General features: G+C 44.0%; 2 protein-coding genes and 1 long non-coding RNA gene across 7 annotated transcripts in view; 1 reads left to right on the forward strand and 2 right to left on the reverse strand.

Moving 5' to 3' along the window:
• The first annotated feature begins 772 nt into the window (after positions 1-772).
• Positions 773-13,712, forward strand: acvr1ba (activin A receptor type 1Ba). The gene is made up of 9 exons (XM_026331446.2): positions 773-999; positions 9,004-9,240; positions 9,343-9,603; positions 9,833-10,063; positions 10,213-10,380; positions 10,528-10,684; positions 11,724-11,848; positions 11,947-12,077; positions 12,159-13,712. Exons 1-9 carry the CDS (start codon positions 936-938, stop codon positions 12,282-12,284), a joined length of 1,500 nt encoding a protein of 499 aa, XP_026187231.1. The 5' UTR covers positions 773-935; the 3' UTR covers positions 12,285-13,712.
• A 448-nt stretch (positions 13,713-14,160) lies between these two features.
• LOC113145083 (uncharacterized) lies at positions 14,161-16,141 on the reverse strand. The gene is made up of 3 exons (XR_003297208.2): positions 15,959-16,141; positions 15,285-15,384; positions 14,161-14,523 (listed from the first exon to the last, which is right to left on the reverse strand). It is a non-coding gene; the product is annotated as an uncharacterized LOC113145083 (long non-coding RNA).
• Positions 16,142-17,322: 1,181 nt separating this feature from the next.
• kmt2d (lysine (K)-specific methyltransferase 2D) overlaps positions 17,323-26,193 on the reverse strand; it is a 30,309-nt gene continuing 21,438 nt past the window's right edge. For 4 of the 5 annotated variants that reach the window (XM_026332602.2, XM_026332601.2, XM_026332603.2 and 1 more), the window contains 15 exons: positions 25,977-26,126; positions 25,721-25,885; positions 25,447-25,594; positions 25,274-25,355; positions 25,002-25,174; positions 24,188-24,312; positions 23,966-24,101; positions 23,532-23,653; positions 22,047-23,418; positions 21,816-21,952; positions 21,454-21,584; positions 20,792-21,077; positions 20,577-20,650; positions 20,386-20,494; positions 17,323-20,274 (listed from right to left, as the gene is read on the reverse strand). In XM_026332602.2, the coding sequence (XP_026188387.1) occupies positions 20,182-20,274; positions 20,386-20,494; positions 20,577-20,650; positions 20,792-21,077; positions 21,454-21,584; positions 21,816-21,952; positions 22,047-23,418; positions 23,532-23,653; positions 23,966-24,101; positions 24,188-24,312; positions 25,002-25,174; positions 25,274-25,355; positions 25,447-25,594; positions 25,721-25,885; positions 25,977-26,126 (3,303 nt within the window). In that variant the 3' untranslated portion in view covers positions 17,323-20,181. The remainder of the gene's footprint in view (positions 20,275-20,385; positions 20,495-20,576; positions 20,651-20,791; positions 21,078-21,453; positions 21,585-21,815; positions 21,953-22,046; positions 23,419-23,531; positions 23,654-23,965; positions 24,102-24,187; positions 24,313-25,001; positions 25,175-25,273; positions 25,356-25,446; positions 25,595-25,720; positions 25,886-25,976; positions 26,127-26,193) is intronic. The other variant, XM_026332600.2, reaches the window with a different exon arrangement.

The following is a 26,193-nucleotide window of genomic DNA, read 5'->3' on the forward strand; positions in this document are numbered from 1 at the left end:
AATCAAGTTAATAAAGGTTTTTAAAATGGTCACACACACTGTTTCTGATTGTTTCATGCCTTAAAACTAATAAACACATTGGGGAAAAGACTGAATTAACCAAATTATTGTAAAATCATGGACACTAAGCTGTCACTATTAGCTTGCAGCGACATATGTTTTTGAAAACATGAGTGAGTCGGATGTTGTGTCTATACAGCCGTCATTTGTTTAGAGCAGGGGTCTCCAACTCTAGTCCTCCAGGGCCACTGTCCTGCTTCTTCTCCAACTGTCCCTGATCTACTTACTGCTGATTACCTGCCTCAGGTGTGTTCAGCCAATCAGAAGCTCTAAGGGCAGGGCTAGTTGGAAAACAAGCAGAACAGTGCAGGACTGGACTTGGAGACACCTGGTTTGGACTATATCTTGCAAGAAGGTTCACATGAAGAGACAGAAGCAACTAACAAAAGGCTCAGCCCAAAGAAGAACCCAAAGAATTTACATTAAAAACACTGCCTGAGTGAACCGTGGCCTGACTGAGGTTGTTTCTATTGCTTTGACGTTTGTATGACGCTGTTTGATAAATAAAAGCTGTTTATGAAATAATTCCTAGCTTTACTTTCTGTTGCTTAGAACTTTAGCAGAGTGCTGAATCTAGATTTTGTGTTTATATCTGTCCTGAGGCTACAGGCCTCGGTGGTGGAGGGGGCACATGCAGCAGCAGCCCTCCCCTTTAAACACACACACACACACACACACACACACACACCCCTTTAAACACGTCACTCGCCTGGCTGACTGGCTGGCTGACTGGCTGGCTGGCTGATTGGCTAGTTACTTAGTGTCTGGCGGTGCGGTCCGTGCGGTTAGACTGTGGTTGTGTTTCAGGTCTGGTCGTGTAGTTGACGACGCGCTTCGGACACGTTTCATCGCGGAGAGATGGGAATTCTGGAGAAATGGCTGTAAAGCGAACCGTCCTGACGCTGCTGGCCCTGAGCGGGTTGGTGCGAGTCGCTGGTGGTAAGTTTCATCCGAGCAGCTTCTCCGGCTTTTTGTCTCGATGTGTGTTTTCCTGGACCGGGCATCGCCTGTTGTCGCTCAGCGCCATGGCGCTGTTAGCTAACCGCGGCAGGCTAGCATCTGGTTACCAGCCCCGGGAGTCGGGGGTCGGTTGTTGGGAATCGTGACTTTTATCGGTTGACCAAGGCCGTTTTGCTAATAATGGTCGTTAGTGAACACGGTGCAAGTAGCTAAACAACAACAACAACAACATGGTGGGATGTTTGTTTCGCGCTGCCAGCTAACGTTTGCTAGCTAACCAATAACAGTTAACTACTAGCTAACCAATAACCAGTAGCTCACCTTTAACAGTTAACTAGCTAACCAATAACCAGTAGCTCACCAATAAATAGCTAACGTTACCAAGCTAACCAATAACCACTAGCGTTAGTTAGTTAGCTAACCAATAACAGTTAACTGCCGGCTAACCTGTAACTAGTTACCTAACCAGCTAACAGTGAGCTGTTTAAAGTTGGTTTTGGTTCGTGAGCTCCACGACTGAAACGCGTTTCACTGTGACCGAACCACGGGTAGAGATCTCCAGCCTGCCGCTGGACCCATCTGTCCACGGCTGATACTCGAACTACCATGTTTACCAAACAACGTCCTGTCTTATCGCCGGCTCGTCTGGCCGCTGGTTTCCACGGTGGAAGCTGCAGAAAAGGAGCTTCTGAATCGAGGCCTAGCGTTAACCTGATGTGGGCATGAAAGGTGTTTTTGAGAGTAAACACTGGCGGCTCTTCCGTCGGTGCCCATTTGTAAGGAGTGAAAAGGCTGCTTTAGTGGCCTCCAACAGAAAGCGAATGCTGGCATAGGGTGACGACAGCCGTGCATTCAGCCGTCCCAGACAGAAGTCAGAGTTGAAGTCTGGGTTCATTGTGATGGAAATGTGGCAAGTGGGGTCTTTTGAGGCGCCAGTTATGGGGCTGCTCCAGTCTGAGTTCTCCCCGTCTGCTGGAGCAGCTGATGCCAGCTTAGAAAAGAGGCAGATGTTGGGTTATACGTGCGGCTGTCCTCCTCCATGGATGCTCACATTTGGCGTTTCTCTACATTTAACATTAGGATGTGGTAAATTGTCATTTTCAGCGAATGCATGCTGCGGATCTTTTTTGCTCTTCCTGTGGTCTCTGCATTGCCAGGCTGACTTACCTTGTAGCAACTTGCCGCTGAGACAAACTAAGCAATAAAAACAGAAATTTCAACTGCGTGTGCCAGAATACATGTCCCGGCTGCATTGTCAATTATTAAAGCATATGTTGTGCTTCAAACAGTTGAGTCATCTTTCCAAGAAGCATAAAAAAATGATTCCTCCCCCGCTTAGTTTAGATAAGGGCGCAGTACACAAAAGTTGATCAGTTTGCGCTGGGCATGCTGGGAAATTCATCACACCTGAGTGGCCAGTTCGTTTCACTGGTTGCTCTGATATTAACAGTGACGTGGGAGAGGGGGTTGGTGTGTTGCCTGAGCAGACAGGGGCTGATGATGGCTTTGTCCAGCTGGTGGGGTCTGTTGTGTAAGGGGCCCTCAAGTCTGTCTGGAGCCATGGTTTCACGCCATTACATCCATTACATCATGCAAAGGCTGAAACCAGACAAACCTGAAAGTAGCTATGCTGGAGCAGATTCCAGGTCTGTGGAGCGTAGTAGGTTTTTGCTTGTGAGAACTTTACTCACAGGTTTGAGGAATCTGTCACGTGTTGTTGACCTCATAGGCTTAGAAGTCGTTAGGGGCATTACATGCCTGTGACGCAGTCTGCCTGAGTGCACAGTAGCAATGTGATATGGGCACTGTCAGCCACAGCGCCGTGAGGTAGGGTGCGTCCCTCTTTTCTCTTTTATTCATGCCCTCTCCATTCTCTCTCTCTTATATAAAAGGCCTGGTGCTTTATCAGAGTTTGTACTTTATCTCTGGTCCCACTTCTGCTTTCACTTACTCACAGCCAGTATCTGTGCCCCCCCCCCCATAGGTTAAAGGAAGGCCTTTGGTTAGATGAGCTCCTGCTATCTCCTGAACTCTGTACTCACTTTCATTAGCCCTTCCACATATTATCACCAGGCCGGCCAGGGTTGTCATTCCCTGATGTGTAAATCAAAGACTGAGAGATTGGAAACGGAGAAAAGTCCCTTCTGGACTTGTTCAGGGAACTGCCTGTGTAGAGTTTAACTCTGGCCCATGTTCTGTTTAATGTCAGATTAGATGTGGAGGAAGCATGAGCAGTCAGATTGGAACATGTGTACACCTGCCCATTAGATCAGAGCCAAGGGAATAGACAGACAAAGGTTAAAGCTTATTGAGTTTAAATGTGTGTGTGTGTGTCTGAGAAGAGAAACCACTTGAGGTAAAATTGTGATATTGGGCTGTATAAGTAAAAACTGGATGACAGGAGAGTTTGTGTAGAGGGTGTCAGGATGTGGTAGCATTTCCAGCTGCCCTAAAAGAGAAAGCTGGAAAGTGTTTTCTTCTTTCTTGTTTCCCCCCCCGTGTAGTTGTTGAGGCCTGTTCTAGCTAGATGGATGTTTTGGCTGGTGGCAGCTAAATTATCACCAAATGAATTTACATTTCCTGTGTATACAATTTCAGCATACTTCCTGCCCCAGACACCTCCGCCTTAACCATCTGTGTTTACCAACAGTTTCCATAAATGGCTCTGAGCCAGTCGGTGTCAGACCAGGTCTGATGTGGTCTACTTTCCCCCTAGTAATGACCAGTGTTGTTAATGACCTCCGTTGGCCCAGAGGCACAGAGCCCTAATTGCTACGGCAGACAGACGGCGTAGCCTCTGACTGACCCAAGACCGCCATTACTGTTATCGAACCACAGGAGTCTACTACCACCACAGAGCCTGCCCACGTCTCTATGCCATTCATCTACACAGAACACTTTGTCTTTTGTTTTGTTTTTTTTCTCCACATATGTGCTTTTTGTTCTATACCCTATATGTACTTGGCGATAGAGTTGTTATTGTCACAGTACACCCAGACAGAGCCGGCAGCTATGTGAGTTCATGTTTATAGAGCTAAACTTGACACCCGTCCTCCATTATATGTCTCTTTGTAGGGCTGTTTGATTTGTTTTTTGGCTGGTGTTGGAATGTAGATTAGTCCTGCTCTTCCTTGTAATTTTCTCCTTGAAGATGTGCGGCTTACTTGTCAAGTTTTGTCCAATACTTCCCTGACAATGATTTGCTTTGATTGCTGTTTCAGACAAACGCTGTTGGTAAGAAATCCTTTGCTTGAAGAAGATAGTGTGAGCACAAATCACCTAACGCATTCTTCAAGTACCATTTAAACCTTAGTCTGTCTCGATGCCTCCGTTGTGACCCTAGTTTAAACAGAACCTAAGTGTGTTTCACTCTGCAGCATCTTTGAAATATGCTTCAGTATTTCCTTTTTTAAATAGTTAATTCAATTTTATCAGTAGCATCTGATTTCACTATTAATGTGGCACAGTCCTTCGTAACTGTCCCTGACTATTTTCTACATTGTCAGACAGTGTCAGAGGCTGGAACTGATGTGATTTGATGTCATAACATTATCTTATGTTTTGTATGCAAAACAATCTCTCTGGTTTGTTTTTCCAAAATTAACAGCATAGCAATGATGTCTACAATATAATGTTTTTGGGGTGAAATTGGATTGAAATGTTTTAAAAAGCCACGGAAATTTATCCCTGGACAGGTCACCAGTCCATCACAGGGCCAGATAGCAACTGGTTTTGAATTCAAGTCTGATAAATTACAAACATTACAAGTCTAACCAGGTGTTTGGTGTCAGTGTTTGTTTAATACCAGCCATAACTATGGAGTAACACTTTGCTCGCTGTTGTAGAAAAACATAAAATAATTATGCTGAAGTCTCAGGTCTGCTAATAGTAAGAAAGTAATTTGAGCTCATGAACTGTAACTGATGCATTGGCTCACAGTGGTGCAATGTTGACTAGTTTGGGAATTTGAGCATCAGCAGCAGCACGTCCACAGTGAGCCTGTGCTCACACGTGTGGTTTTGAACCCATCCTGGACAGCAGACAGGATGGGCTGTAGCCTGGAGGATGGTGGTTGGTCGGGGTAGTAGAAGCAGCATCAGCCCCAGAGACTTCACTTTAGAATCAGATCAGTAATCTGACCCTGAGATCCAGACAAAGGTAATGACTTTCCTCTTTCCCCTAGCATTGATTAGGACACAGTTGTGGTGTGTATGTGGGTGTGTGTGTGTGTGTGTGTGTGTGTGTGTGTGTGTGTGTGTGTGTGTGTGTGTGTGTGTGTGTGTGTGTGTGTGTTTGTTGCGCTCGCGCTGTCTGGTGGCGTCTGCTTGTCTTGATCAGCTCTCAGTCTGGTATCTGTATGGATCTAATTTCAGGCAGTGCATTTTGGTAATGGTGCTCTGCTCCTCATACACATGCACATGTCGACTGTCTCCGTCTGGTCGCTTAGCCCCCAGAAATCAGTGTGTTTGTGTAACCCCGCCGCCCTACGCTGAGCACGCTTTGAATGTTTTCCACAGACTTCATCATCTTACCATACTAGAAGGCTCACCTCTGTTTTGACAGGGCTGCTCTGCACGAGTTGGTCTTAATCGCGCACACACACACACACACACACACACACACCACTGTCATCAAGGTTAATGTGTAAAGCTGTTTGCAGTGGGACTATGCTGCGGTTTTCATTTGGGTCCAGGTTAAGGCGACGCTAGTTATGGCAACAATGTTTTATTAATCTCTTCCTCACTGTTTCTGCCATTTCCTGTCTCAACTTGAATGGGATGATGGGAACTTCACCCTCTAGCAGCACAAAGGAACCGCTTCTTTTCTGGGTTCTCCCCTTTTTCCTGCACTGTTCCCTTTTCCTGTTATTTACCCCTCCCGCAAGTCAAAGTCTAGACTGGGTTTTAATGACAGTCACAGCTGGTCACTTGGGCCGACCTCACTCGCAGTTGGGGGGCCCTGTAAGTCCTGGTCGTTACCCCCTCTGCCCCTGCCTCTCTATATTGTCCTACCCAATTTGTGACCCGCCCCCATCCTGTCTGGCCCCGAGCAGCCCCCAAACGTTAGAGCTGTTACCGCTAACCCTGATCTGTCCCCTGCATGCCACCCATCCCCCCCTCGCTGTTCCACGCAGCAGTGCGCTCCCCCACTCCACTGCTCTTTGTTCGTGCAGGGCCAGTCCAATCCCTCCTCATGTCGTCTTAATCTCCACACAAAGGACCAGTGTAAAGACCACCAATTATGTGGCTACAAGAGCAGAGTTGACTCAAAAACCACACACACCCGGCCTGTACTCAGATCCATGTGTAACACTTCTGCTCTGAATCCAGCAAGATATGCAGAGCAGGAGTGTAAACAACATGACATTTGGGTAAATGCTAGTGGGCCAGGAGTTCTTACTCAGGGACTGTTTGATTTTAGCTATGCCACTTCCCTGACATTTCATTTTGCGTTTACCTTGTATTTCTGAGCTCATGGTTTCATATTTGTGAAATATTGCTTAGATCTGGGCTGTTATTGTGATACACATCCTGTGGTGCAACAGTGATTTGTCAGCTGTCTGCAAGGCCTCCCTTTAATATTGGGTTTTAGTTTCAATCAGTGAGCAGGATTGTTGATAGTTTTTGGTTTATAGAAGATAATAGTGGTATTTAACTGGATCAGTAAAACAAGAGGTTTTACATCTAGAGATTATTTCTGTCAACATAAAAAATGACATATTCTATCACAGATTTTCTCCATATTTGCCACCCATGCTCTTCTGTGTGGAGGAAGCCTATATGCTATAGTATAAAGGGGTAGCCTTTAACGAAAGGGAAGACTGGCCACAAACCAGAGTCTCGGTAGACCACAAACCATCCATGGCAGACGCAAGAAGGGAGTGTGTGTGTTTCAGCCATGTTTGGTTTCCTTCCTCATCTTGTCTTCATGTCTGTGAACCATCTCTCTTACCACACACACGATGGATGTGTCTGTTCACTTCAGACCATATCTGGCTGTTATTAATTCACTGCTGTATGTTTGTTTCTTGCCTCCTTCAGTGTGTGTGAGGGAAAAATTAAGTAAACTAAGTCTAGTTTTCTATGTTGGCTTGAAAAATGGCTCCTGTCTGGACTCACTTGTGACAGATTGATTCTTTTCACCGAGAATGAGTAAAGAGCAGCCTGATAGAGGAGGGTTTGAAGTTGTCAGACTATCAGTTGTCAGGCTGTTGAGCACTGAGCAGCTTTCTAACCTGCTGCTGTTGCTCCCGTTATCTTTTACTTTGCTAAACTGTTTGCTCCCTTAATGCTGCAGATTAATGTGGTGTGGCACAGGGCTTGTTTTTCTCTGTTCCTCAGCCCCAGCCTGCTTCACCTCTGTGTAATCGCCAGGAAATTCCATCTGCATGCGAGTTCTGGAGAATTTGGACACATTCAGCCAAGAGTTCCTGCCACTTTCCTCCTCACCTCCCGGAGAGCAAGATACACGCAGACACGCAAACACGAACAGAAATATTACAGACACCCTGGTTCAAGTGCTCCACATTTCCAGTTACCAATAGCAGGACAGGCATAGACACATCAGCATACACACTACATGCAAAAAATGCTCCCACGCAGAATACAGCCTCCCAGAGTTTAGTTAAGTGGAAACTACTGTGACGCCAGGATTTGTGGTTTTGGCCAACTGGATGTTACATACTGATGGTGCAATCAGTGTATCAGTCATTTTAAGTTTTATTTTTTTTAACTGAACTCTGCAGAATAAAAGCCTCATTGTGCAACAGCTCAGAGCAAGAATGTGTTAAAAATCCGCTTTTTAACAAGAGACCGAAGTTGGTACAAACAGGGAAGATGTGTGAGCTCATGTGGTCAAAGAAGCCTTCAGGATGCAGCACAGCGGATTAGTGGAAGCCTGCCACTCGTAAAGGCTTTTCTTTCCTCTGGGCCCGACATTGTCAGAGATCCAACCTGTGCTGAGTCGCTTTTTTATATAGGCAAATAAGGATTGAAATTCCTCTCTGCTTTGTGTGTCTTCTTCTGTTGTTAACAAAGATAAGACCATAGTACTAAACCCACAGCGATTAGTCTTGAGAGGCCCAGCCTTTGTTTCGGTTCTGTCACGGATCGCTCACAGCCCTGTCGTCATCTAACGCTGACAGGGCTTCAGTTGGGCTTAGCTGCTTCCCTGTGTGTTTCCCATGTGAAAACTAGTCCCACAGTCCCAAATCCATCTAACCTTGTCAGGCCCTCCTTCTCTCTACTCCTTGGTAGTAGAAAACCTTGAAAGTAGCCTTTTGTACTGACCTTATTTGAAATGAGAAGCATGTGCGCTGTGACTCAAAATCACATTTAACTCCAAATCTAATCAGTTTTGCAGTTTCTTGCTCCGTGACTTCCCAGCAAACTCTGGTTTTGGTTTTGTCTATGACAGATTTGTGCAGACCGTCTAGCACTGACATCATTTGTGTGTGTGGCTGGACCACCATAGTGTTATTGCAGCAGGAGTTCCGTTGTCAGCTCTAATAGGTCCCCAAGCAGGCGTGTGCTGTGTTTAATAAAACTCCTGTCTCATTAGCCTAAACAGAGGCAGCTCCCTGTGCCTGTGTGAGAAACACAAAGGAGAAGAATGGGGCAGAATGCTGCAAAGGGGGTTTGGCAGGGGCCTTCTCACCTTGCTGGATTTCACTTTTGTCTGTCCCACTGGGCTGGTCCGTCTCCACCCTGCGTGTTTGGGTTCATCTGCAGTGAAGGATCCGATTTCAGGGCTACCAGAGCTGTTTGACTGCTGCTCAAATCTGAGCTGTGTGTCTGCACGCCACAAAATGCCCACAGCTGAATGGGACACTACAGTCTTTAGAACCAGTGTCCAGCCTGTGGGGCCAGCTTGCCCCCTGCAGGACAAAATGATGTAGTGATAGAGGTTTTGTTTTTTTGTTTGTTTTTTATCCCTCATGGTTCGATCTGAATTATTTACTTAAGTATCTGTCTTTTCCTGTAGCTCTGCGTTGTAACTGCACAAACTGTGAGAAGACGGGCTATGAATGTGAGACAGATGGCGCCTGCATGGCCTCCACATACTTCATCCAGGGGAAGGAGGAACATGTACGCATCTGTATCAACAGGGACGACCTGGTCCCCCCTGGACAGCCCTTCTACTGTCTGAGTGCTGAAGGCCTGCTCAACACACATTGCTGCTATTTAGATTACTGCAACAGTATTGACCTGAAGGTCCCCGGTGAGGCTCCGTCAACAAAATTCTTTTGGTTCAGGAACACTTTCAGCTGTTTGAATTAAAAGTCATTCCTTCTGCTTCTGTCTCTTTCGTTTGTCCTCATAGTCCCAACAAAACAGATGGACTGGTTGGGCTCAGGAAGCTCCTGGGGGCCAGTGGAGCTTGTGGCAGTCATCGCAGGGCCGGTGTTCCTGCTCTGTGTGCTGCTGATGGTCGGTGTGTTCCTGTTCCAGTATCACCAGAGGGCCTACAGTCACAGGCAGAGGCTGGAGGTAGAGGACCCCTCCTGTGACCATCTATACTTGGCCAAGGACAAGACCCTGCAGGACCTCATCTATGACATGTCCACCTCCGGGTCAGGCTCTGGTCAGTACATGCTGAAATGTGACGTAATGATGCAGTGAACAAAACAATTTGCTTGTGCACAAACAAATTTACTCTAATATCAGTGTGACTCTATGTTAGCAATAGCAAAACAGTCCAACCCAGTCCAACAGTCCTAACTCCTTAGTTAGTAGAAATGATCCTGACCTAGAATCTTCCTCTGCTCCAGGAGACACTGGTAGATGTTTAGTTTGTCTGCTGCCCCCTGCAGGTTTGCCCCTGTTTGTGCAGCGGACGGTGGCCAGGACAATCGTGCTACAGGAGATAATAGGAAAGGGTCGCTTTGGTGAGGTGTGGCGAGGGAAATGGAGAGGAGGAGATGTGGCAGTAAAGATCTTCTCATCCAGAGAGGAGCGCTCCTGGTTCAGAGAGGCTGAGATCTACCAGACAATCATGCTACGGCACGAAAACATCCTGGGATTCATTGCGGCAGACAATAAAGGTGAAGTAGATTGTGTGTGGAGACCATTCAGACATTTTCAGCACTTCTCTAAAACATAGATCGAACATTGTTCAGTCTTAGTAAAGTAAAGATTCCTTCACTAAATAGAATTTAATACCATGACCTTACTGTTCCTTCCTTTCTTTCAGACAACGGCACATGGACTCAGCTGTGGTTGGTGTCCGACTATCATGAGCACGGCTCCCTGTTCGACTACCTGAACCGTTACTCCGTCACCATTGAGGGCATGATCAAGCTGGCACTGTCAGCTGCCAGCGGCCTGGCACACCTGCACATGGAGATCCTCGGCACTCAGGGTGAGATCGGCTGTCCCGTTACAACAGAGCATGTAATGAATAGGGTGAATAAACAAATGAGCAGGAGAATGAAAGTGCGCTTCGGTTTACTTTCAGCTGGCGTGCTCTTGAAGTAACTGTAGTGACGTGTCGTCTTTACTCCCCCAGGTAAACCTGGCATTGCTCACCGTGACCTCAAGTCTAAAAATATCCTGGTGAAGAAAAACGGTATGTGTGCCATAGCTGACCTCGGCCTGGCAGTCCGCCACGAGTCCATCACAGACACAATTGATATAGCACCGAACCAGCGTGTGGGCACGAAGAGGTAAATGTTTCCACACTCACTGTCTCATAAGCTCAGAAACAGAAATCAAGTCTTGGGGTTCTCTGAAAGCTAAATCTTCATGTATAGTCACCAGATTCCCCGAAAAGGTCAAACCCAGCCCTGAATAGATTTTATTCACAAGCGCTTGTGGTTAAAGCTTGAACATTACTTTATATTGTAGTCATCATACAGCTTCATGGTAACACATTGGGCCATGCTGAACATTATTCTCCATTACATTTAATATGGTCATTCAACACAGTCCCCTCCTCCAAAACCTTCATTATTTTAAGTTAATAGTTTGTTGTGAACTGCAACTGTTAGATATTATTTTACTGTGCAGGACCCAGCGTACTACAGCATGACCCAAGTATTGAGACGACTGGGGCTTTTCATCCTGTTGTGGGTTCTATCGACAATACTGAATATTGCCATGTTAAATCCATAGAAGTATATGAAAATAAAATGAAGCTTATCCTAAAATGAGTAAATCACTTTTAAGTCAATTTTTTTTTTTTTTAAATCAGTGATCATCAGTGACGTGTTGCTCCAAAACATTTTGATTCCTTGAAAGTTATATGGGGCAGCATGGTGGATTGGTGGTTATCACTGTTGCCTCACAGCAAGAAGGTTCCTGGTTTGAAACCCATCAGGGGCCTTTCTGTGTGGAGTCTGCATGTTCTCCCTGTGCTTGTGTGGGTTTTCTCCAGGTACTCTGGTTTCCTCCCACAGTCCAAAAACATGTATGTCAGGTTGATTGGTGACTCTAAATTGCCCATAGGAGTGAGTGTGAGTGTGTGAGGTTGTTTGTCTCTATGTGGCCCTGTGATGGACTGGGGACCTGTCCAGGGTGGACCCCTGCCTTTCACCCAAAGAGAGCTGGGATAGGCTCCAGCCGGTCCCCGGGACCCTGGTTAGGACTAAGGGGGTCTAGATGATGGAAGCTATATTTGAATTTTACAAAGTGATTGATTATAAAGTTTCAAAACAAAGACTGTTTGATGCCATCATTGATTGCCTCTCCTTGTGTCCACCCCAGGTATATGGCTCCAGAGGTTCTGGACGAAACCATCAACATGAAACACTTTGATTCCTTCAAATGCGCCGACATTTATGCGCTGGGTCTGGTGTACTGGGAGATTGCGCGTCGCTGCAATGCAGGAGGTAAGAGCAGGACTGGCGGTGTTCTTATGTGAATGAATCAGACTAGTGCACAGAAACAGGAAAGCAGAGTGAGATGACTTCTCCACTGTGTACTGCAGGTATCCACGAGGAGTACCAGCTGCCCTACTACGACCTTGTGCCCTCAGACCCTTCTATAGAGGAGATGAGGAAGGTGGTGTGTGACCAGAAGCTGAGGCCCAATGTGCCTAACTGGTGGCAAAGCTATGAGGTGTTTTACATTTTATTGTCTTGTTCTAGACTAAAATATTTATGTATATTGGAAATCTAATCCACGTCTGTTCCCATGCAGTCCCTGCGGGTGATGGGGAAGATCATGAGGGAGTGCTGGTACGCCAACGGAGCAGCCAGACTGACGGCTCTGCGCATCAAAAAGACGCTGTCTCAGCTCAGTGTGGAGGAGGACGTCAAGATGTGAGCGTCCAGGCGACAAGACGCGCTGAAGACGCACAACCAGACCACAGTCCCACAGGAAACAAACACTAAAGACAGACTGCAAAAGAAAACCCTGCCAGTTTTAAAGCCACACTCCAAGTTGTGACAAGGCCTACCTCACCTTTTTAGCCAAAACTACTGAGAATCACTCCTCCCCTTTCTGACTTTTCTTTCCTCTGCCTCTCTGTTCCTCGCGTGTCCTCCCTTTTCCCTCCACCCCCAATGGGCCACAACACTACAGCACTACCACTGTTAATATCATCACACTCAACCTTTTGTTTATTTCCCATGGCAGGAATTACTATTGTACAGTGATGGGATATTTTTTGCTTGTTTTCTGAAACTGTCCCATAACAGACTAACCTCATCCAGAAGAGTCAGGCATGTTGTGGGTTTTAAGTTTAAGATAACCCTTAGCTTCATATTGTGTTTGCCATGCAACGTCGCATTCTGTCGCTGTGAGTGTGTGAGAGGGAAAGAGGCTGAAGCACCGTTTCTGGGTGTGCGTGGGTGTGCGTGCGTCCTCTGGTATAGGCTGTAGTTCATTCGACAGAACCAATTATAGGACAGTTGGCATGAACAGCTAGAATGTGCTTTTTAACCCCTCACTTGAAAACCCTCCAAACAGAAATTAGTTGCACTCTCAACTGTAGCTTCCTCGTCACGTGTGAAACCTGCAGGTATCACATAAGTGATGTAGTCCAGTCCTGGTGTTAGTTTGAAATGTGGCAGGGATTACTGTTGGGGATGGTTTTATTTTTTATTTATTTGTCAATAGTTTTTATTTCATATTGATGAACACTGTGAGATGAGATGTGATAAGCCAGAGTCTTGACATGAAAATGAATCTTGTAGTTCAGTCCAAGTCGTCTTCATTTTTCTGATGTTCGGTTCATGACGTTGTTGCATTAATTTAATACGACACTTAAATGTGGATGTAGCCATAACTCCATTGGTGACAAGCAGTGACATTGTACACACTGAGCAAGTAAGAGATGGCAATGAAAAATGTTTTGTTTTGTGTAAAGACATCATGATGGTGTTTTCTTTTGACTATGACATTAGACACTACTGATGATGGGTACATATGATTTTTTTTTTTTTTTTTTGTATAGAATTTTTTTTTTTTTCCCCTCATTTTATGCCACAAGCAGCAGTGCGACAGTGATTTTGCTTGAATGGTACTTTCAGAGGTCTGTCATTTGATCTGTCTACAGTTTCGAGCTGTGCCAGGAAACAGACTGTGTCATCTGCTGGAATGTTTTTACTTTTCTTCTCTCATGGCATTTTGGTGGTACTACTGATCCCATATAATTTTGCTGCAACCTTTGCTGTTTTTGTATGTATAATTGCTGGAACTGCTTATGGAGTTCTTTTCAGAGCTCAGTAATACAGCTCTGTTTCTACATGTCCTCTGGGTGGCCTCTTTCTCACTGACACTGGAATATTTAGGAGCATCATGTAAACCTTAAATTCAGATACTGCCAATGGCTAAAATAAAGACGAGTGAGGGTTCACACACATGGAACATACAGTTAAGTGTGAAAAGTAGTTTGAAGTTTTTTTATTTTTTTTTATTTCAGAGACTGAACATGCTGAAAAGTAAAACTGCATGTGTTCATTTTACTTTGTCTGCAGACAAGACTGAAAGTATTACACTGACATCTGTCACTATTGGGCTCTGCACTGTTATGTCCACATGGACTTTAGTTAATGTTCATTGTCATCCAGAATCCATGTGTCCTGTTAGTATCCATTTTGCATGCTGTCTCAAACACTGGGTCCTCTGCACTGAGGTAGATGAACTGAAGACGTTCTCTCTTCCTACTCCACCCCCCCACCCAACCCATCTCCCTTTTTGTTCACGTCATTGGTTGTGTACCCCAGACGTTGCTGCTACTGTAAACATGGGTAGAAGTTCAGCAGGCAGAGCCTAACAGAGGGAGAGCTGGGAGACAGCTGTCAGTTGAACCAAAACTGTCAAAACACTCCTGTCCATGTTTGGTTTGTTGCCATGGGTATGTGACCGTCGGACATACTGTTCATTAGTAATACTTCAAGTTTTCAAAATTCATGTTGTGCAGATCTTTTCAGAATTAGTTAAAAAGTGTGTATATAGATGATATACAATAAATTCCTCTTTTTCTTACCTGTGACTTTACTTGTGCTGCTCATTCACGATGACTGACATGTTTGTCAGTTCGGCCACAGCTGCCTCGTTACTAGAAAGGTAACATAAGGGGTTAATAACCAATACATATAGCATTAAAGAACACTCAAGCCAGACTTGACAATGTGTAATATTTAAATCCATCTATTAGTGTAAATAGGATAAAGTATTCACAAATATGTTGTCAGTGTAATCACAGTAAACACCAACTATTTTGTTGGGCAGTCGTGGCCTAATGGCTAAGGAGTCAGACTTGTAACCTGAAAATTGCAGGTTTGAGTCTCAGGTCCAGCAGGAATTGTCAGTGGCATGGAGTCATAGCTGAGGTGCGGCTGCCCACTGCTCTGGGTGTGTGCTTGGTGTCTGTGTGCACTTCAGGATGGGTTAAATGCAGAGCACAAATTCCAAGTATGGGTCACCATACTTGACCATATAAGTCACTTTCTTTATCTTAGATGAGCCTTTTAAAGCATGTCTCCTTCCACAGACACATCCATGTGCCACCATGTTTCTACAGTAACCCAGAAAGGACAAACTTTGTATGGATACTAGAGTCTATGTAGCTGCTATACAACAATGGAAGTGGTTCAAGTATTGTGCTAGTGATCAGAAGACTAGGGGGCAGCTCTAGGAGGGAGAGAGAGACTGAACTTGTTGGTACCATGCATTATATTAGAATATATATATCATATTACTACATTAAATAGTGGAATGGCTATTCACAGAAATCAAAAATGGGTTTAGTTCAGTCCATTCAAAATCCACAAAAGTCATGGGGTGCACCTAAACCATTCAACCAGAAAAAGACAATACCTGGCTCATTCACAGTTCACAGGACCCCCAACCAGTCCAGCAGACGTAACAATTCTTCAGGCTGCTCCGTTAGGTCGCCATCAGGGTTCAAAGATGTGGCCTGTGTAAAGAACAGGACCATTTGTTTCATTAAATTAGTGTGCACACATTCAAAGCTTCAATAACCCCTTAAATAATACTAGACATATTACAAATAATTTATCTAGAAAGCAACATCATAAAAATAATTTAGTAATAATGTATTAGCATAATAACATTACTACTAATATTACATTATTAATAATGGCATTGGGAATAATTATAATGTAATGTTATATATTAATATTAATCATATTACAACATTAACATTTTCTATATTATTTACATCAGGTACAAGGGTATCAAAAATAAATACATGAATGAATTATAGATGAAGTGCTGCAAAGTTAAGCTGCGTTACACTTCAGTGAAAATCAATGCACAAACACAAGGCACTAATATTCAAAGAGCTCACAAAATACAGTCGCAGTGAGTTTAGCTTCTATAAATAGCATATAAAGACATTTCCAATTAATTCAGTCAACAACATTGAAACAAACGGGCATAAACTCGGGCTAAATACGAGGCTAACCGGCCCCATACAAATGAATTAAGTCGGCTAGGCTAACGCTAGCACAAACAAACAATTAACTCACCATTTCCGCGGTTTGCGTCACACACAGCGGCCCATTCGACGCGTCTGGGTCGCGGTAAACGGCTCCTATTATTCAACAGTTAGACCATTGAGTGTCGATCGGAACATGAGTGAGAAACGGCGAGAAACAAATTTAGACCGAACTGTAGCAACAAGTTTCTTCAAAGTCCTCACAGCATCTGCCAGCGGCCACCGGATAACACGCGATTGGCCGCGCCGGCCCACATGACCGCGTGACGTAAGCTCTCGCGAGAACACAACAACGCGAGATTTGATCGGGATCTGATTCCTGATAGATAGATAGACAGACAGACAGAGAGACACTTTATTCAACGCTAATTGCCTAGAGTTCGTTCGCTGTGCTCGTAGCGACCAGTGACTGAAGGCGTGGACACCTTAGACATATAAAATAATATAAATATAAAATACAATTTTATATCTCTTATAATTTTTTTATTTTATTTTTATTTTTATATTTATTTAATATTATTCATATAATATAAAATACATTTTTATATTGATATTATTTTATGTCTATGGTTGACATAGCCAGCTCGCTTCCGGGTTTGAAGCCATATAGGAAGTAGCTGCTGGCTCCAATTAGCTCTGGCTCCCATTGACTTCCATTCAAAAATCAGCGCCAATAACTAAGTCATTATTGTTGCTAAGTCATTATGCCACACTAATCACTGAGGTTTTGTCGTCTTTGTTTGAACAACCTATTAATATATTAATATATTTTTTGTCAATATTTGCTCCGTAACACAAAATATTAAGATAAATATCTAACCAATCAGGTGCCTCCTTTCATCCATGTCGCCTCGTTCCACTCCTACGTGGAGATGATTGATAAGTTTGACTGACAAGTTGCTTTAGAATAATTAATTGAGCATAACAGACATTTAGCCTCAGGTTAAACCTCGTGGCTAAGGTCAGCTCACACTGTAGCGGTCGGAGCCTTAGCCGCTCTCTACAGGGGGCGTGTACGTTCAAGACGCTCACTGCTGATTGGCTCAGTGGTCACCATGGGAACGTCCTCTGACACGGCCTTATTGTCCAAATATGGTATTTCTGGTTCCAATAAAGCAACGCCATGGGTGACGCCACCCGTATAGGCCCACCCCCCCATAGCCCGTAAACAGTAACGCTATGTGGGTGACGTCACACCTATAGGCCGCCAATGGTTGTCTAATGTAACTCACGTTACTGAGCCTGTGATCACATGACCAAAGCTCTATTGTCTGTCACATGATGACAACAGAATCATCTCCATGACAACGTTGACAAACTTCATGCACCATTTAAAAAGGTGAGTCCCTTCATCAATTCTAGGATTTCGATTTACGAAAAAAAAAAAAAGGAGCACATATTTAAAATGCATTTTATTTTCCTTTACAAGAAACAAAAGCAGACAAAGAAATAAGATGAGGGGAAAAGGGAGTGGGAAAGCTGTATATAAAGAGATGCAACCTCTGGCTTCCTGAAAAAAATATGTACAATTCAAAATAATATCCATACAAAACATGCCACATACAATAAAAATGATCATTATATTTATTCATATTCCCTAAAAGTTTCTCTGCTGTACAGATGCAATATCTTTTTAAAAAGTGGGTGAGGTTAAAAAAAAAAAAACTTCAATTTGAGCAAACTTTATTAAATTATAAGATATGCAGAGAACTTAAATTAAGATTCAGAGAAGTTAAAAATTACTCAGGCTAAAATCCAGTGAGCGCCATAATGTCACCGTCTTCCCTTGAAATAGAAACATACCAAAAAATATAGATACCACTGCTTCAGATACTTTATCATATCTAATCACTTTAGAGAAGTTCTCCATTATACTATGAGTGCAATTCATTACCAGGATAAGTATGGGATTAACTTTGAGTATTACATCATAACATACATTAGGCCAAGTAACCATTTCACAAGGTTTACCAACACATTCACTTCTATAGGGAAGATATCAAAAAGCAAAACACCAACAATATTCTAGGGAACTCAAGACTTTCCATCCAAGAGCATATTATTCCAATTGTGACCAATTAAGGGACAGGTTTTGGTAATCAACAAGCAGTAGCATAAATAAAAAGAAAAGAAAACACAAACAATATTACATAAATACAAATGCTATGCACCATTGAACTGTTTTATGCAAGAAGTGATTTTCATGTTTAATTAACTACTGTCCGTGTGAATCCAAACGGTTTTGTAATCACCTCGGTTTCTCGTCGCAACTCATTGAAGAAGACCAGACATCTTCTCATATGTATTTTAACAAACTTGTCTCTGAGAGCTTATAGCAAAAAACACTAATAGAAAAACAAGTAAATGCAAAACACTCTGGTTCATATACATAAAGATATTAGTTTGCCATTTTACATATATTTATATTTATATACACCTTTATCTTTGTTAAAATGATATCCAGTGGTTGTTTTTTTGTTATTTTTTTCAATTTTATTTCTCTACACGTTCAACTTTATTGATTACAAAGGGGCTGGATAAAGAGTTGCTGTCCCCTAATGCATATACTATATATACAATTTGTACAACTTTGCATTTTTTAAATCATGTGAGGTCTTAGGTTAGGGAAAGGAGGAAACAAAGTAGTATGGGAAGGTGGAGTTTTAGTAAAGCTCCCTTTATAGACTTTTTTCATTCATCTTACATAGAAATGAAAACAAATGCCCTTTTTTCCAATAAGTCTTTCCCTGCCATCAGTTCAGCCTCAAGAGGACAGTACCAGCACTAGAAAAGCACATAACAGGGGGAGCAGAAACACTGCAGGCTGTACTCAGGCAGAGGAAGGCTTACTACAGTAAAGTTTAAACAACAGTCCACTAAATAATACAGAGAGGAAGAGGCATGATTCAAAGTTCAAGGTTGAGTTGTGATAAGGTTGAGCTGTTGGGGCATGAAAAGCATTTAATGGGACAGTAGTCAATGCATCCACCGGCTGGTTTTCAACAGGTGGAACTTCAATGTGTGTAGCAACGAGCAAATGTATACTTGGTTAATTTTGGACCTGTGATCCTAGAGCCGTTCACTCACACCCTTACTTGTTTAAGCAACCTAAAAAGTGAATGTTATTGTGCTTTCACACAGGTAATAGCATGGTTCTGAGATGCATAAATAAAAAGTACAAAAAAGAAAAAGCTACATTGAAATCTAGGATGATTTGGTGGCATACAGGACACCCGCTAAGCTTCTGATTGTGATTTTAATGCAATATCTTATCAAAACTGTCATATATCTCCTTTATATAAATAATTCATGAATAATAATTATGTTGGCTCATTATTGTAAATCATCGTCAGCATAGAGTAGATAGAGCAAACCTGCTGCTTAAGATTCCCTGCTTGTCCGAGAAGGCTAAGCCCATAAAAACATTCCCCCTTTCCCCCCTGTTCCACAGTAGCAGTTAACAGTTTTCATACAAAGCAGTCACTTCCCACTAAATCAATGAGGTAGACTGGGTCCAACTAACCCACCTTGGGACTCCATACATCAGAACATCTGGTTCCTCTGGAGTCACAGATCAATAGCATTTCAAATTTTATATTAACTTACACTTTTTTTTTTTTTTTTTCCCCCTCTCTCCATCGATCACATGTAGTTCTTACACAGAGCCACATCAAGATTGTCTAGCTAGCCAATATCCATGTTGTCTTCATTGATGAGGGTTGGGGAAAGTGCCTTTTCTGGGAGGAGAGGGGAGGTGTGGTCAGGTGAGACAGGAAATAGGTCCGGCTTAAAACAAAAAATGCATCATTAGTTCATTCTTAGTATTTTAAAATGGCTTTTTGTCGAAGCTCCAGGTGAGCTCTGCACTACGAGTATTGATATCAGAGGGTCAGAATCATTTGGTAGATGTGTTGAGGATTGTTTTCCAGCCACTGTAAGCTTATTGAGAACAGTCGAAGGGGGGAAAAGGGTTTTGGCTGAGGAAAGGGTGATTCACTAGTCCAAACATCCAACAAGTTAGTCCCACCATCATCAAGCTGCTGCTGATGAAAGTGGTCAGTTGCTTTTATTGATTAATGCTCTTTAAACCTTTGGCTACAGGTGTCAACGCTTTAGTCTTTCAATGGCGGAGGCCAGCCTTCCTCCACGTCTTTCAGAACAGCTTATGCACTGGCTATGTAGGATTCAAAGGCTTTGGCGCAGGAGTGTTCTGGCACCAGTTAGAGGGGAATTCTCCATTTGTCTTTCATTTTATTAGTTCATCCACTTCCTGCAATTCCACGCTCCACAGTGGCAAGGGATCTTGTGCTGATCATCTTCAAAATCAAACTGGTAGTCATAGGTCAGCTGGAATTAAGAAAGAGATTACTGAGACCTAGAAGTGAAAGTCAAAAGCATGTGGTGAAATCAGGGGCATACGCAGGGGTGAGCAGTGGCCAGCTTTTCAAAGCAACATACCTCTTCTCCCTTGGGGATCCTGCGGCTGGAAATGATGATAATCTTGTCTTCTTTGTCAAATGTCACAACCTCTGCCACACAGTTGGGGGCACAGGAATGGTTGACGTAGCTGGAAAGGAGAAAACAAAAGGTTCAGGTTAAAGGAAGACTGAAGGGCTACCAAGGAGAAAACCACTAAAATCATCACTTACCGAGCTGGGCCTCCAGTCAGAGTGGCATCAATCACCTGCTCGTTATTTATGCGGAACATGTAGATCCCACGGTTCTAAAGTTAGATTAAGAGAAAAAACGTTTTAAACTTTTTAAAAATGTTTTCATTCTCCATATTTCCTGTCCTATGCATTTCTTGAACTTCAATCCGATGGGATGTTTTTTGTGTAATTGCCGTTCATGTGCCCTGGCGTACCTGCGACTCATAGATCTTCTCACGGCGATTGGCCACCTCATTCCGTATGACCGTACCAATATACTCAATGACCATGGTGTGCTTCTCCAGATCCTTGGCAGCGTACAGGCCCAGGCCCTGAATGCGCGATCGTGCCAGATACACATTGTTCTTCCACTCGGTCTTCAGGCGCCGATACTGGGAGGACTTAGAGTGGACGAACTGCTTGCTGTATGGGGTGTTGAGCTCTCCAGTGAAGGTACTCTGGTAGGCCTTTGACATGCTGGTGCTATTTAGAGTGTGAGGCCTTGAGACAAACAGAAAACAGGTTTGAGTGCGTAGGCCCTGTTGTTAGAAGCATTCAGGAACACAAGCCTCTTCGGTGTCTAGAACAAAGCTCTGCTGCATGTGATGAGTTCTATGTTGAGGAGTTAAGTGAATATCAACTCATACCGCTGTATTTCTGCAGACTGGCCTTTAACACATACACATATGCTGCCTGGTAGAGACAAATTTTAGATTTACTGAAAAATAATTAAAGTTGTTAGTGTATTTGATATTTATTACTTTGCTTTTACAGTCACCACAAAGGTTTCATTCTCCTTGATAATGTGCCTGCCAGAACATGATGGTTCACAGTCCATCCCCGTGTGGTTTATTTGGACAATAAAAAGCTGCATTACCTCTTGCAGTGTGTGGGGACCTTGGGCTCAGAGCGAGCGCAGCCAGTGGGATTGATCATGAGAGGGAGCTCCATCAGGGGGTGACGCCCGTATCGGAACTGATAGTTCTGACAGTTCTCCACTCCAGGCAGCTAAAACACAATAACACAATAAAGTAATACACATTAATCATGGCTGTGTAGCACACAGGTCCTGGTGAAGTTTTCCATTTGATGTCATGTCATGTTTGTGATGTCTGGTTTGGCCAGTAACAGGCTTATGGAGTCTGAGGCTGTGTTTGCAAAGGGCTTCAATTCTAACTGGCAAATAAGGACAAAACAAATGAAACTAAGGTGAAATTTCCTCCTGATGCAAATTCTTACCGACTCAAGGATTCGCATGACAGCATGAATGGTGAGTCCATACATCTCCTCTCCCTTGATGTGCTCGGTGAACAGCTTCAACATGGATGAGTCGTCTCGGAGTTTAGCCACCTGATCAACTACATGGGCCCAGATCCCTAATAACAAAGAAATCAATTCAATTGAGCCTGTGATCAAGAAGAAATGTTTTTTTTGAGATTATTTATGACAGAGTAGTGTATAACTTCTTACCATCTGGCGTAGTGTCACGGTACTGCAAGTCCTCCAAGCCAGGCTCCAGGACACGCACCTCAAACAAGGGGCGCCCATCGTCCTCACTGATACGACAGCGGTAGCGACAGCGCTTGTTGGGTACACGCGTGCTCCAGTAAATGCGTGTGGCCTCGTAGCCAACTGGGAAGATTGCAGTGGGTGAGTGGAAGTTGGCCATTTGAGAGGGCAGCAACTGGCCAACAGCATGAAAGATGAGACCTCCAACGCGAAACAGGTGGATGCGGTCACCACGCTGTAAGATGCTGGCAATCTGCTTCACCTCGTCACGCTCGATGTAGACGCGGCGTAAAACGGCAAACGTGCTGAGTTCATCTTCACTGGGGCCCTTCAGCTTATGCTGGGTGCACAGCATGGTCTTGTCCTTGAAGAACATGCAGCGTGCTCGAATGGCACAGGCAAAGTGGTAGACATTCGGGCAGCGCAGTCTGTTGCAGCTGTTGGTGGCACCAGTTTTCTGGCAGTATGCACAGAGAGTCCGCAATCCACGACGTAGGGCTACCTCCACATTGATAAGGGCACCCCCCTGTGTCTCATACACTTCTGTGGACCACAGGGCACAATTAAGGTGCACCCACAGGTCCACATCAATGTTAAGCAAGCGGGCAGGCCCATCTGTGGCTCCATCACCTTCCTCGTGACAGAAACAGCATTTGCGTTTATCCCGAGGCATCTTGTCCGGTCTAAGAGTAATGCGCAGGCGTTCCATCAGCTCAGACACCTCACGGCTGTTCTCTTTTTTAGACCCACCCTTGCGTATAGAGAAGACAATCTGAAGGCGCTTCCAGCGAATCCCCTTCCATTTTTTTATTTTGGGATGTAACACCTCCTCATTAGGGGAGGGGGGCCTGCGCTGTTTGACAACCTTAGGGGAAGACTCCATGGCGTTAGGAGAATCTTTAGGAGGCTGAGCCAAATCTATGGCCATGTCCTCCTCCTTGGCTGCATGATTCAGATCCTGCTGATCAGTAGGAGCAGTAGGATCAGAAATTTCAGAAGCCGGTACAGGTTCAGTGACTGACTGTGGAGCAGCAGCTTCAGACTCTGGAACATCAGTTGGCTGAACAACATCAATAGGACAAACATCCTGTTCAGGCTCAGTCTTAATCTGAACAGTTGTGGGACTCGAGGGACAGGGTGACGGAGAAGCGGATTTTTTGGAAGACTCAGCCTCATTAGTTGGTTCGGGGACAGATGGGGGAGGTTGTGGAGGAGATGGCGATGGTGGAGGAGATTCCTCTACTGGTATAATAGGAAGGTGTCGCACATCCAGGTCATTCACATTGGTTGTGTAACAGTGCTGCACTGGTTTGTCTTCTTTTTCTGGGAATTCCTGAAAGTCAAATGCACATGAGATCTACAAGAAGAAATCGATATTTCAAGGAATATGACTTAAAACAAACAAGCAATAATTCACTCAGCTCTCAAACATGTTTGATAACTGACCTGTTTAATAAGTGCCAGGATGTCCACCTGTTTCTTCAGTGTGCAGCCTGGTAGAGACACATCAAACTGCCTTAGCCACTCATCCTGACTGGGTGAAGTACTGTCCTTTGTACACAGAGCCCCTGGAAAACACAAGCACCTTAACCTTAGTCACAATTTATGGGTTAATTAAATATATATATATCTTGTTTGGTGTCCAAAGTATGCGAGTGTGTCCCTGCATAGAGACCAGTGATGTCCAAGACCATGACATTTATCTTCCATTCAGATATTTGAGCTTATGAGGATTCAGGACATGTGTCGTCTAAGCTGAGTTGGCAGATTGACTTTGACAAGACACAGACTCACCTTGTTCTTGTGACCTTAATAATAAACTTCCTAACAAAATGGGGCAACAAGACAAATGAAATGATAAAAATAGTTTGAGCATATACCTGACTGTCCGGGTCCTTTTGTGGGTCCGTCCCCCCCAGGGACTTCAGGGTTTTGCGGAGGGAAAGTCACCTCATAAGAACCTGGCATCCCAATGTTAAGTAACTGGGCCATGGCCATCATCACGTGGTTCAGTTTCTGGACAAAAGCCCATTCACATTTTTTAACCACGCATGAAGGTAAAGACATGTTGAGCAGAATGCAGTGACATTATGGTTTCGTACCTTGGCTGCAGCAGAGGACAACGTGAAGGTAACAGACACCTCGTTGCTTTTGGCCTTGCCCCAGTGATTTGATGTGGAAACTACCTTGTTATCAGCTGCTTCAAATGGTTTGTTATCTGGGAACGCTACAAGAAAAAACATTTTTTAAACCGTTTAATCTTTTGTTGGTGTGCATGCAGCTGGCATTTCAGTAATACACACTTATTGAAGAGTAAGATTAAATTCACTTCAATACCCCAACTACCAACATTAAAACCACTTTCCTAATATATGTCAGTCCTTAAAATAGGTCATATTCCTCAAACCATTCCTAAACCATTTATGGAGTGTGGGGCAGAGCACAGCACCCTGCTAAAAGAGAATATGGCATCAGGAATACCAGTGCCATGAGGGAAAAGACTTGATCTTCAACAGTATTTAGGTCAGAGTCTTTCAGGAGTTTGTTCTAGACGTTTCAAATGTATCAATGAGCCCTGGGCACCTATGACCTGTTGCCTCTTTTGGTAGGTACAGACCACTGCGTAGTGGAAACACCCCCCATCACCTTATCTACTCAATATCTACAATTTGGCCCCTGTCAAAGTCACTCAGTTCATTACGCATGACTGCTTTCCTCCTGTTTCCAATAACTGACTGTTCACGTCACCTAATGTGCCCCCTTGACATGTGACACTAATGAGATAATCAGCGTTAATGTTGACGCTCATCAGTACAGACGTCAACAGTGAAATCTAATGCAACACATTCTGAATGTATTTCTCCATGCTGGCATGTCCACAATAAAATGCTGCAACATGCAGAATCTGTACAGTACCTGGGATGGCAGAGCGAGGGATGAGGGGAATAATGGGGGATATCGCTCTCTCCGTCTCCTCTTCTTTAGGCTCCCGTAGATGAGGGAAACGTGTCGTTTCATCTCCGACATTACTCTCAGGTGATGATGCTGGAATAATACTTTCGGGGGCATCCTCATCATCACTTTCCATCCTGTTAAAAAAAAAAAAAAAGAAGACATTCCCTCCATTTACAGTCATTCAACAACAGGAAATCAATGTGCTTCTGGAAGACAATCTCTATAATTTGTACCTGATGTCCTCATTCTGGTTGTGTGGTGGGGTTGGGAGAGCTGCTAGAATATCTACGCTCTTTACCTCCTCTGTAACAGAATCTGCAGGGAAATATATAGAAAATTCAGAACCCAATTACAGGACAGAGGAAAATTAAATAGTCATATAAACAAAAAATTCTTCAGTGTTTACCCATTGGCTCCTCAGCTGACTCTGTGTCTTTCTGGCCCTCAGACATCTCCTCCCCAGGAGTCACACCATTCAGCAGCTTGTGCTGTACTGAAGGTGGAGGAGTCGGTGGCAGGGAGGATGGTGGTGTTGGTGGGTTGCTGAGGTTACTCTGTAAAAACCCCAAACACATGCTCTAGAACCAACTTTGTTCTGCAAGAAACACTCATCAACCACCAAATGTTGACACACTGGCCTGCACCAGCCAACACCGGTGCCTGTTGTAGCTTAGCTATACCTTAGTGAGCAACTGAGAATAGTAGTCAGGGATATTGTCCAGCACTGCATTCCCAAAGGACCCTTTGAGCTGGGCTTTGCCATTGGCTGGGCTGCTTCCAAAAGGGGCAAAAAGATCCAAACTGGCAGTGATTGAAGGCTCCATCAGGGGGAGCAGAGAGAGACCCTGCAGCATAAATGCCCATTAGCCCATGTGATGACGATGAACCAGTCTTTAAAATATCAAGAGCAGACATTTCATTTTTGTCATCATTTACCTGTTTGAGTTGCTTTATCAGTGCCTCAGCACTTTTCTCAACTTCTTCCTTCTTATTCTTCTTTCGTGCGTTAGGACCTCTGTCCCCAGTTGCCTTGTTAGTCCGCTTCGTCTTTTGTACAGGAGGCTTTTTTGTCAGAGACTGTAAATCCTGTAGGAGAAGAGAAAATAAGATCTGTCCACACAAACATGTTGAGTGCTAAAAATGAAGGCACTGA

Source organism: Mastacembelus armatus, chromosome 7 (assembly GCF_900324485.2).
Source record: "Mastacembelus armatus chromosome 7, fMasArm1.2, whole genome shotgun sequence".
In the NCBI taxonomy this organism is placed as follows: Eukaryota; Metazoa; Chordata; class Actinopteri; order Synbranchiformes; family Mastacembelidae; genus Mastacembelus; species Mastacembelus armatus.